The sequence below is a fragment of the Protobothrops mucrosquamatus genome, unplaced genomic scaffold, assembly GCF_001527695.2.
Source record: "Protobothrops mucrosquamatus isolate PMUCROS unplaced genomic scaffold, P.Mucros_1.0 scaffold209, whole genome shotgun sequence".
Classification (NCBI taxonomy): domain Eukaryota; kingdom Metazoa; phylum Chordata; class Lepidosauria; order Squamata; family Viperidae; genus Protobothrops; species Protobothrops mucrosquamatus.
In genome coordinates this window covers 646541-658247 of record NW_015386563.1, presented here as the reverse complement: position 1 = coordinate 658247, position 11707 = coordinate 646541, and the positions used below count along the sequence as shown (strand labels likewise).

At 36.7% G+C, this 11707-nt stretch overlaps 1 protein-coding gene across 1 annotated transcript in view; it reads right to left on the bottom strand.

Moving 5' to 3' along the window:
* The window catches only part of CFAP46 (cilia and flagella associated protein 46), a 121364-nt gene that overhangs the window by 59991 nt on the left and 49666 nt on the right, over positions 1–11707 (bottom strand). Inside the window, exons 28-34 of the mRNA XM_029283739.1 lie at positions 10945–11128; positions 10096–10255; positions 9557–9717; positions 8443–8538; positions 6746–6820; positions 6495–6659; positions 5505–5653 (exon numbers count right to left, since the gene is read on the bottom strand). Of these exons, the coding sequence (XP_029139572.1) occupies positions 5505–5653; positions 6495–6659; positions 6746–6820; positions 8443–8538; positions 9557–9717; positions 10096–10255; positions 10945–11128 (990 nt within the window). The remainder of the gene's footprint in view (positions 1–5504; positions 5654–6494; positions 6660–6745; positions 6821–8442; positions 8539–9556; positions 9718–10095; positions 10256–10944; positions 11129–11707) is intronic.

Sequence of the window (11707 nt, the reverse complement as noted above, 5' to 3'; positions counted from 1 at the left end):
AGCGGGATTGGCCTAGGGAATTTTAGTGGGGTTTTTAAGGGAAATTTTAATTATTAGGCCATTGCAAATATTTCCTTTTAATCTGGTTTTAAATTGGTATTTACTGTAATATTGGTTTTATAAGGCTGTCAGCCGCCCTGAGTCCGGTAAGGAGAAGGGCGGGATACAAATCAAATAAATAAATAAATAAATAAATAAACTATACTATAGTTTGTGAAGGAATATGTTTGGCATATATAAAAACCAATGTATTACTTAGGAGACCCTAATCTCAAACATTATTTGTTCCACAATAAAGTCAGGTGTGGAAAGATCTTGCTGTTCTCCTCTCAAATAAAGTTTGGGGATTAAGAAGTAAGTTTATCTTATGCAACTTGCTTGAGATGGCCAAAATTTTGTAGTTAGAATGAAGCTATTTGGTGATAAATGCTTACCTACAAGTGTTGCTATTTCAAGTAAATTATATCTGTGATAAGCCTGAATATAGTGCAATCATACATCCTAGGACTGTAATCATACTTCTGGGCAATTTCAACACTAGAATAAGTGCCTCAATTAATCACTTCAATTGCCATTGCTATACAGATTATGTTGCCATCGTTGGTCTAAGGGTATCAGTTTTCACAGGTAGTAATTAACTCATTTTTCTAAAAAGCTTGATCAAATTCTATACATGAAGTGGTTGATAGGAATCAGAATGGGGACTAAAGAGCCAGAGTAAGTATTACTGCATTGGTTATGTTGTGGTCTGAAATAACTTGATAAGTAAGGTCACCTTTCTTAGTGATCACATTGTTTTGATAGCTACCTCTCTCACTCACTCACACACACACATGTAACTGTGGTTTAATGCAAGGCCCCAACCTTTCTGTGTTGGCGAACAAGTAGGAAAGGGAGGAGCAGGCACCTTTATGCACGCATGCGCACGCATGCTAATGTGGCTGTGCACATGTGCACGCAAACGGGGCTGCGAGCATGCATGCTAGTGCCGGCTCACAGCTAGTGCCGGCATGAGACTCGTGGCTTGGCTAGCGCCAGTGCGTAGGTCATGGCTTGGCTAGCTCCAGTGTTAGGCTCACAGCTCGGCTACAACCGGAATGAAGCTCGCAGCTTGGCTAGCGCCAGCACAAGAAAGGGTGAGCACACGCACATGCACTGGCCAGCCACTCATGCGGCCCGGTGGCCAAGAGGCCATGGCCCAGAAGTGGGCTACAGCCCATAGGTTGGCGACCTCTAGTTTATGAATTTATTAACATTCCCCAGCAATTCCTTTCACCAAACCCCCCAGAACTGTCCCAATAAAGTCCAGCCATGAGCAGACCAATGTTAATCTACAGAGCAATGGCCAAAGAGTCCACAAAACCCTTGAAAGTTTCTCAAACAAAATAAATCCACCAGGCAAACTTAAATCCAAAACACAATAGAGCTCAGGAGTCAAGAAAAATCCAGAGTTTCCAAGGCACAATTCAGGTCAAGGCACGGTGTCAATCCAAAACTAGGCAGTAATCACAATAACCAGAAAACAGAAGTCAAGGCATGGTGTCAATCCAAAGCTAGGCAGGAATCACAACAACCAGAAAACACATAGCTAGGAAACAAACACTTTGTTCCCAGCAACACCTCCCTCTGTCTGCTGTGCTAAATATCCAGCTTCTGATGCAGCCCATCAAGAAGGGTGAGGCTTTTTCTTCTCGAGTAGTCTGGCTGACCTTCTCTGCTCCTGCCTTTTTTCTGCCCTACATGTTCTTGGATCAGATGCAGAAGGCAGCTGTTCCTCCTCCTCACTAATCATCTGCAACTGCATGCTTTCCCCAACTGGAGTGTCAGCCAAATCCCTTCCAGACGGCTGCTTGGAGCCATCAATTAACTCAGCTCCTGACATGCCAAGAACCGGTTCATCCTCCCACAAGCTAACGTCTAGAGAGGTATCTGTGGAATCATCCATGGGAGTCATCACAATAGCATGTTTTTCCACCACAAAATAGTTATTGTATCCTAACAATTTTTTTTTCTGCATTGCAAGGTCAGTGTAAGAATTTTCTTTACTATATTATCAGAATTAACTTTATATCTAATTATAGTGGCTTGTCCCCAGTACAGGTAATCCTCATTTAATTACAGTAATTGGGGACCTGAATTTCTGTTGCTAGCAGTGTGGTCATAAAGTGTGATGTCACATAACAGCATCACTTAGTGATGGCAATCCTCACAATTCCTGTTGCTTTGCTAAGTGAGGATCATGGGTTGTTAAGTGGAGACCACCTTGGAACTTCCTACTGGTTTCCAACAAGCAAGGTCAACGGGGAAGCCAGCAGAAAATCACAAGTTCCAGGAGGCTCACCAGCAGGGTGGCGAGCAGGTAAGTGCCTGTTGTGGTGAACAGGGATGGCTGCTACTGGGTGGGGGAAGGTATGTAATCTGGTTGTCAAGCATCACAATCACAATCACATGACCTTAGTGGTGATGGTATGGTCAGAACTTTGAGGACCCATCATAAATACCACTCATTCAGTGCCATTGCAACTTTGAGTGGTCGTTCATTAAATGAATGTGGATAAGAACAGTCATGAGAAGGTATACACATATATCAAGAATCAATTGTTAATATCCAGCCTATGATAGTGTTTCATTCTCCAAAGCAGTATCAATAGGACTATTGTAAAAGCTAACTTATGATTATGTCAGGATCAAAGCCAATTTAATTATATTAAGCCTGAGAAATATATCTGTATCTGCATATGTGTGTGTATAAAACAAAGTAGGAAACACAATAATATAGTTGGCAGTGATTAATTCAAATCATTAAAAAAGCAAAGCTCTGTGGCTTTCTGGCAATTTATAGCTGAATCCTTTGAGGGCTACCCTATGGCTAACCCCTAAAAGCTACCTATTATAGAGGAAACACTCCCACTATCTGTCTGGAAAAAGCATTTATTGAACTATTTTTTGGTGATGACTCAGCTAATATATTGATCTTTGAATTAAGTCAAGAATGTATTCATGGCCAGCCACTAATATCCTCCTTTGACATTTCTAAATTAATCTTGCAATTGAAAAATGGAAAGGCCACCTGGGAATATATGATTCTACTGGACTACTGAAAATTAACATTGATTGGTAAGCCCCAACTTTGGTGACCTTATTCACTTTTCTAGACTGCTTCTTTCAGATCCCCGAGGACTCGGCTGATCTATTATTGCAACTATTTTTTTAAAAAAAAACCCAGAATGGATTTAATCCAATCAATGATCATTCGATCAATTTACAAAGTACGATCAGTAAATTACAGTTACATTGTTTGCATTAGAAACTATTAGATGAACTAATTCAGGAAAATATTTTGTCAAAGGAGCAAGTAGGGTTCAAATGGATCAGTTTTAGACTAACATAGTAAAGTGAAATAAATTAATAGCTCCCTATCCTTCCAGGAAACTTAGTGCTTAATTTTGGATCTTAAATCAGGGTTTGATTTGATTCCTAGTGAAAAGCTCTGGAAGAATTTAACACTCTTCTCTATGGCCTGCTGATTATTACTTCTAATAAAAAAAATCAGGATGATAACTGGATGCAGGTCCGAAATAATGGCCAACAAATATGAATATCTAGAGCAAGTTAAATCTTTTAAATATGCTGAGGCTACTTTTCAATTCTCTTGTGTTGGAAGAAACCCACAAGATTAATCTCTGATATCATCCAGTGCAATATTTTAAGTTTCTTTTTAAATCAAGCTATGTTGTAAATTCACAAAATTGACATTTGCTTCCCCAGCATGAAAGAGAGGGCATACACAAAATTCCCAAGAACCTTCCAGAAGGAGACATGCTATTGCTCACATCGGCAGGAAGAGATTCCCTCAGCTGCTGTGTTCTTCAGCTGAAGAAATGCTTTGCCTTTTAAAAATCTGAATTAAGACACTAAGAGAAAAGGAACAAGGTGTAATGTGAAGGAGAAAAAGAGAGCCAAGATGCTTCTGCAGATTTAATTCTAAGCTGGAATTGGTCCAATAAGTATTTGCTGGTACTGTACTTGAAAAAAAGTATTTTCCAGGAAGAAAATTGGTACAGGAATAACCTCTGTCCTCATATCAATCTATTCACTATATAAGGAAAAATAAACTAAATTTGAATTTTGTTTTATCTACAGCTATTATGACTATTAAATTATGGTCAGATTATGACCATTCATTTAATGATTGTTCAAAGCACTGAAAAAAAGATCTTATACTGACGTACTGTTGTAGTACCCGTGGTCACATGATCAAAATTCAAGCACTTGGTGACCAGCATGTATTTATGACAACTGCAGCATCCTGGAGTCATCTGATCGCCATTTGTGACTTTTCCAGGGGGCTTCAAACAAGCAAAGTTTCAATAGGGGAAACTGACCCTGCTCAACAACTCTGTGAATTAACAACTTGCTTAATGACAGCATGATTTCCTTAAGGACTGCAGCAAAATAGGTAATAAAATCAGTTGTGATGCGCTTAATGACTCCATCATTTAGCAACAGAAGTTCCGGTTCCAATTGTCATAAGTCGAGGACTATTTGCATTGTATTGTACTCTATACACAGCTATCTCGTTATTTGTTTTCTGTAAATGTTCAATAAGCTGTATGTTTCATGCAACCTGGAGTCTCTTTAAAAATTCCACATTAAAATGATAAAGAATAAAAAAAGAACTTCTTTCATTTCACATAGATATTCCATAAATTTAGTTTTTATCCTTCGTTTCACATACAATTGGCTTACAGAACAACCCTATACAATACATGTTTATTCCCACTATTTTCAAAGCGGTTTATTTCTAGTTGATAAACTATAGCTGCAGGAAACTTACTACTTAAAAAGGGAACAGCTAGTCAGTCACTGCAAGCCAGTTTGAAAACTGCTAGGAGCACCATGAACCGAGAAATTTCTGTAGGATTGTCTTAGATGCATAAAAGACAACCTGTATCAAGAACCATGGTGCAGTGGTTAGAATGCAGTATTGCAGTCTAATTCTGCCAACTGCCAGCAGTTCGATTCTTATCGGCTCAAGGTTGACTCAGTCTTCCATCCTTCCAAGGTCAGTAAAGTGAGGACCCAGATTGTTGGGGGCAATACAGTATGCTGACTCTGTAAACCGCTTAGAGAGAGCTGTAAAGCACTGTGAAGGGTATATAAGTCTAAGTGCTATTGCTATTGCTATTTTGAAATAGCTTCTGGTCCTACAGAGCGATGACTGTCATAAACAATCAAAATGAGTATATATACTGAGTATATATTCAATATAAATGTTTCTAAACAAATACTTCTGGGGACAGATATTCCAATTCCAATCTCTTCAAACTTACAGAAATATTCTATTGGCATGCAATATAATCTAAGGGGCTCTGGAGGAATGAAAAATGTAGCATGAGCTGAGATGTTCCACCATAAAAAACAACAACCCAAACATAAATTTATCAGTGGGCAGAAAGGATATTGAAATGTTTCACATTGACTAAAAAGTAATGAATACAAACCTGAGATGGTAGAGATTTGACAGACTTTTGCTTTCAACAACATCATGAGCAATGATTTCAGCCAAGTGAAAAAGTGGAAGAGTCATATGAGTACATAACATTGACTGTAGTTCCTTAAATAAACGGTCTAAGTAATACAAGGTGCGTGTCTAAAATTAAAAGAATACATGACAAACAAGTTTACTATGATGACAATACTTGTCTCTCGTGTACATTTTCAATTCTTCAAAAAAGCCCTCTGAAATAAATCTCCCATCGCTAATACGGACAGTAGTTATCCTGTGCCTATATTTTTATTCTTTTTTTATTCCCCTTGCTGAACAGATTGATTGGAGAGAAAGGGATTGCAAGAAAGTAAACTGTTTGCTCTTCTATACATCAATAGCAATGCAATCACACTAGCTGCCCTGGGGCTGACAGCTGGGTACTCTACTCAAACAATTTACAGTACTCTTTTGAAATCTCTTTCTCTTCGATCTCTCTGCTCTATGAGGAAAGGCATGAAGGAGTCAGGCAAAGGAGACATTGCCTATAGAAATTGCTTCCCCCTTCCAGAGAGTGGAGAGATTGGAAAGGAAGAGATTTCAAGTGAGTACCATAAGCTGTTTATAAAGAATGCCTGGCTTACAGTCCCTTGACTACCAGCACAATTGCATTGTTTTCAATGTGTACAAAACAGCAATCAGGCTTTCAAGCCTTCCAAAGAGCATGGGCACAGTTAGGAGGCAAGCAAAAAGCTAAAAATTATTAGTCTTATTTCTGTTCAACCTAAAAGGAGTCATGGTCAAGTGATTCCTACTTAATGAATGCTTTACTTAGTGATGTAGTTATTAGTTCTAATTAGGGTTGTTAAGAACTGTACAAGGACTACCTGTAATTTCAATATGTAATAATAATGAAGAAAAGAAGCCAGAAACAAGTCACAGCTGGAAGTAAAAAAGTGAGAGGAATAGATAATTTCAATTATGGTCTATTCAAGACATTACTCACAGGTGCTAAAATGGTTTCTCTGTTCACAGTACAGCCACTTGAGTCCTGTTTAAAGGCTTCTCTCATCTCATCAGGACACTCATAGTTAGCCCATTCCTCCACATTTCCAGGCAAGACATCAATTGGCCCCTTCCTTTTCACCTTCTCTTTACTGGCTGAGTGTATCTGAAAATTGGACTATTTATTTTTAATAAAGTTTCCTTTTTGTTAACATAAATGAAATCAAAATACATGCACTAAAGGAAATGTACCTTTTTTGCATCTTTTGGGGATTTCTCTTTATCTTTTTTAGGAGGGCTTGTAGGTGAACCCTGAGTAGGATCAGGCTTTAGGGGAAAAAAAGAAATAATGATCGATATTTCTGTAATAATACATTCAGTCCTAATATTTTTTTCCCTTCAAACAGATCTCAGATCTTCTCATGGGTTTAGTCTTGGACTTCCAAGCAGAAATAATAATTAAAAAAACACTATAATATTTCAGATATGTGAAAATGACGTTGTTCACTGTCTTGTTTCTTCAACAGATAGACTCCAAATTTGGGAACAAATTTGGGAAGGAGATAACATTTTATCATTCAGTCTAATTATAATAAGGAAGGAAAGAGCCACTGTTTATTTATTAAATTTCTATGCCACCCATCCCTCTGCCAATACTTACAATATTATGAATAGCAACAAAATAAGGAATTATAAAACAATTATTGTATGCACCACAAATTAAAATATGCTTAAAAACAGCAGGAAAGTGACAATCAGTTATCAGTTTAATTTTAGACAGATGTGTCTACACAAATAAGATTCTGTGAATGCATCCCTCTCACCTTGTCTTATAAATAATCACTGCTACAGAAATTGTGATCATTACACTCATGAATGTTTTGACAATTTAAAGATATGTGGCAGTATTTGTGTGATGTATATATTTGTTTCCAAGTAAAAAGCATTCATTTCCCTACTAATATATTCTCAGATAGAAAGGTAGTAACAGAGGTGTCAAGGTTTAGCCTCTCTAGATATTATTACATTATCACCCTTATGGTCCTGAGCACCCCCTCTGCTAATTGATGTTGATACATGCTGGTAGACCAACAAATCTGAAAATCCAGATGTTCTCTATCCATGGATTAGAAGTATTAACAGTACCCTTACTTAATAAAGTAACATTGATGGAACATGGCAGTATTTTTAACAAGCCATATGCTTCATGATGTCATCACAACCGTAACATAATTATGAAATTGTGTCATATCTGTTTGCTATGTCATTGACATTATGGCAGGGGTGTCAAACTGCCGGCCCGCTCTGCGCACAGTCACTCATGCTCTCGTCACCTCCCGCCTGGACTACTGTAATGCTCTATACATGGGGCTCCCTGTGAGGAGCATCCGGAGGCTTCAACTGGTCCAGAATGCGGCCGCGCGGGCGGTGTTGGGAGGGACTCGTCGCTCCCACGTAACACCGCTGCTGCGCGAGCTGCACTGGTTACCAGTGGCCTTCNGAGATCCGGACGATTCCGGATCTCCTATCTTTTCACCGCGCCCTCAAGACATGGCTTTTTCAGCAAGCGGGTCTGGCCTAGGGAGAATTTTAAATAGGGACAATTTTAATTAGAATTTTAATTAACACAGCGGTTAAATATTTGTTTTTAATTGGTTTTTATTGGGGATAGTGTTTGTATTGTTTTAATATGCTGTAAGCCGCCCTGAGTCCTGTTGGGAGAAGGGCGGCATATAAGTTTAATAATAAAAAAATAAAATAAAATAAAATACCGGAGCCGCGCCCACCCCATTGCCGGCAACAGTGAAAAAGCTCCGATACGTCATGCGATGTCACGTGACGTTGCGAGTTTGACATGTCTGCATTATGGCATATGTGTGATTGTTCCCCCCCCCCAATGATGGGAGGAAATGTTTGGATATGAAGACGTCAGCTTTTGAGTGCCTTACCTTTTTTGCATCTTTTTTATCTTTTGACTTTGGAGTTGTTGATTGGGCTGGTGAAACTTTGGTCTTTAAAAGCAATCCTGCTGTTGTGAATGACATCTGAAAAATAATTACACTTGCTTTTGGGAAGAAAAAAAATCCAAGAAGTACAATTCTTAATTCAATTAAATGTTGAATTTCTGTTATGACAAATAAAACATAATATTACTAAAAATAAAGTCTTTTTTTACAGATTGCCTTTATTTTCTGTACAAAAAAGTTTCTATACATAAAAGTTAATGTCATGTATCATAATATAAGCTAGCTTAATAAAATTCCTAGAAAAGTAAACTTCTTTTTTAAAAACTTAATTGAGCCAACAAATAGTCTGATCTACTTTGTATCCCTAAATTTTTACTACTTTTAAGGGGCAACTTTTGAAAAAAAAAATCTTTTCTTAAAATGGTGGGGGAACATTGGTTTCTATGAAGAGCAGAGCATCAAAAAATACATTGGCTAAAAAACCTGTAAACTATGACTGTTTTACTTTCTTGGTTGGGATGTGCCAATAAGGCTTGTAAAGTAATAAGTGATCTACCACTTTCCTGCTAATATATATTGTTACATTTGTGCTGATTTATTCATTTTGATATATTCCAATTCAGGTTGCACTTTTTTCTATAAAACATGCTTAGACAGAGATTCTGAAAGCTTCATTGCCTTAACCTTGACAAGATGCCTGATTCACTGTAAATAGTTTTGTGTGGAATATAATTGAACTTATAAAAATATCAAAGAAATAGATTAATTTTGTTTCCAATTAAATGTTGTTATACTATCAGCACACAGCAGAAAATGAGATACATTTCTGTTCAGACTAATAGCATTACAGATTCTATAATTCTATACAAGGGGGAATTTCTTTTGAACAAGTTTTTGGAACAAACTTGACATTCAAGTGTATCAAGAAATCACTTGCATATAACTTATCTTCATTAAAAGCTACAATAATTCTTTTTGGAAGATCAACGTGATTGCGGTAAGTGCTTTGAATTCAAGCCATTGCTCATTAAAAAAAAACCTAATAGACTTGTACTATGCATTTAGCAGCCTTCTAGTTACCATGTTCTTATCTCACCTGCCACATGCGAATCACAAAAGCATACGCCATCAAACAGTATTGCTCATAAAAAGTTGAACCATGGCCAGAAATGACTGCCATTATTGTATAAGCTCTAAATAAAGCTTCTAACTGTTTTATGCTTCTTAATTCTCCAATACTAATTTGGTTTCTTAATTCTACAAAGAAAATATGAAGAATCAGTCAATATTGTTGAAAATGTTTTATATAACAATATAAACACATTGTTTACATTTTATGTAACAGACATGTTTTGTATAACTCGTAAGTTCCATGTGTAGCTGAATAATAGCTCCTGGATAGTCCCCAAAGTCTCAAGCATTAATTTTATCTTCCTCACACTTAATTTAAAAAATCATTAAGGCATAAAACAATATTTGGTTTAAATGAAAAAGAGGAAAATATCATCTGTAGAAGACCACAGGAAAAAATCTAAATGTTTTTTAATGTCAAAGGAAAAAAAATATTATATCACACTACACCCCCAATGCTAAAATAAACACAGCTATTTTTGGAACATAACTAGAAAAACGTACCTTCTTCCTCAGGGCTTTTTTGGAGAGGTCTGAGATACAATAACATATTTATTGCCCATTCCAGGTGTTTAATAGCCTCACTAAGAGGAAACTGCTTGCAATACAGCCATTCTGCAAATCCTAAGATATTATCCACTTTCTTTAATTCAGATTCCTTTTTCTACATAAAAACAATGAGCACATATTTAGACTAGTGCTTGATACACATTCCCATTCAGAGGAAAACAAGGTAATATAAATATACAAAAGCCTACATTGCTTTTAGGAAAGTACAATTTCAGATCAGAGAGTCTAGCCTAACCGTCTGCAGATTATTGGTTGCTCTAAGGAAATACTGGGGAAAAAGGAGGCATTTTCTACACCTGTCAGGACCAAAAGCCTTGATTAAGTTATGTAGCAACAGGGGTATAAGCCTAACTTTGATATATCTCTAGAAGACACATCCATTTTTTTTCAATTCAGAGATAGTACTAGGAATTTGGAGGAAGGGAAAACTATGAATGACATGATAAATACCAAAAGCAACATTTCAAAATTGAAATTTACATCATTCACTTGAACTTTGTGTTTCAGATGCCTCTAACATCTGGTACGCCAAAGGTGTCTCAAGGACAGCTACTTAAAGCCAGAAATATACTGAAAATCCTTAACCATATTAATTCAGTCTTAGGTCTCCCCAGATGTTTAGGTGGAGAATCACAAAAGACTACTAATCTTCTCGAAAGGAAGATCCAAAACAAGAATTAGGAATTACATAAAGCTTATATTCTTACTACCATTGTCAGATATTAATTTTTCATCAAGAACTGCAAACTAATAGCATCTTTTAAAAAGAAGATACGTACGAACCTGTAAAACTTCAATTGCATTTTGGTAGCAAGACAATTGTCCCACAATATCAAAGGAGACAGATGCCAAACGATGCCACATATCTGACATGTAATCCTCAGTTTCATCACGGAATTTCTGAATTTCCATTATATAATTACGTCCTAGTCTTGCCTTTACCATGACCATATGCTTAAAAATTGGGCTATGAAGGAAAAATTTATTTCGTCAGTATTTATGAATGACTTAATAAGCTGACAAAATGGTTATTTCAAAACTTTTTTATAAAGTATTTTGAAGTCAGAAAGCACTATTTGAGTTGCAGGAATATTTACCTCCATGATGGAATGAAGTTCATTCATATCCAAACTTTAGCATAATAGTACATAAGAAATTTTAATATATTACATTCAGGATTACACACAGGGGAATTCCAACAGTGGGATGAATACAAACTAATTTAATATTCAGAGGAGGCTATTACTGGTAGAGCTTAACAAAGGCTGCCTACAAATGTACCCATTTGTAGAATTTAATGTTAGCACTAAGTAATATATCCACATTGAGGAAAATAAGAGCTGTTTCATCAAACCCAGTAGAAAAAATTGCAATGTAGAACATTTTAGGCAACCGTTGAGCTACAAATGCTTGCTGAAATGCAATTAGTAATCATTTTCACTTCAAGATATTGGAGTGAAAAGGAAATAAAGTGGGAATGTGTTTATAGGAATATGTATATGTGACTATTAAATGCAACCAATGATGTGCTGCTACATGCTGAGGA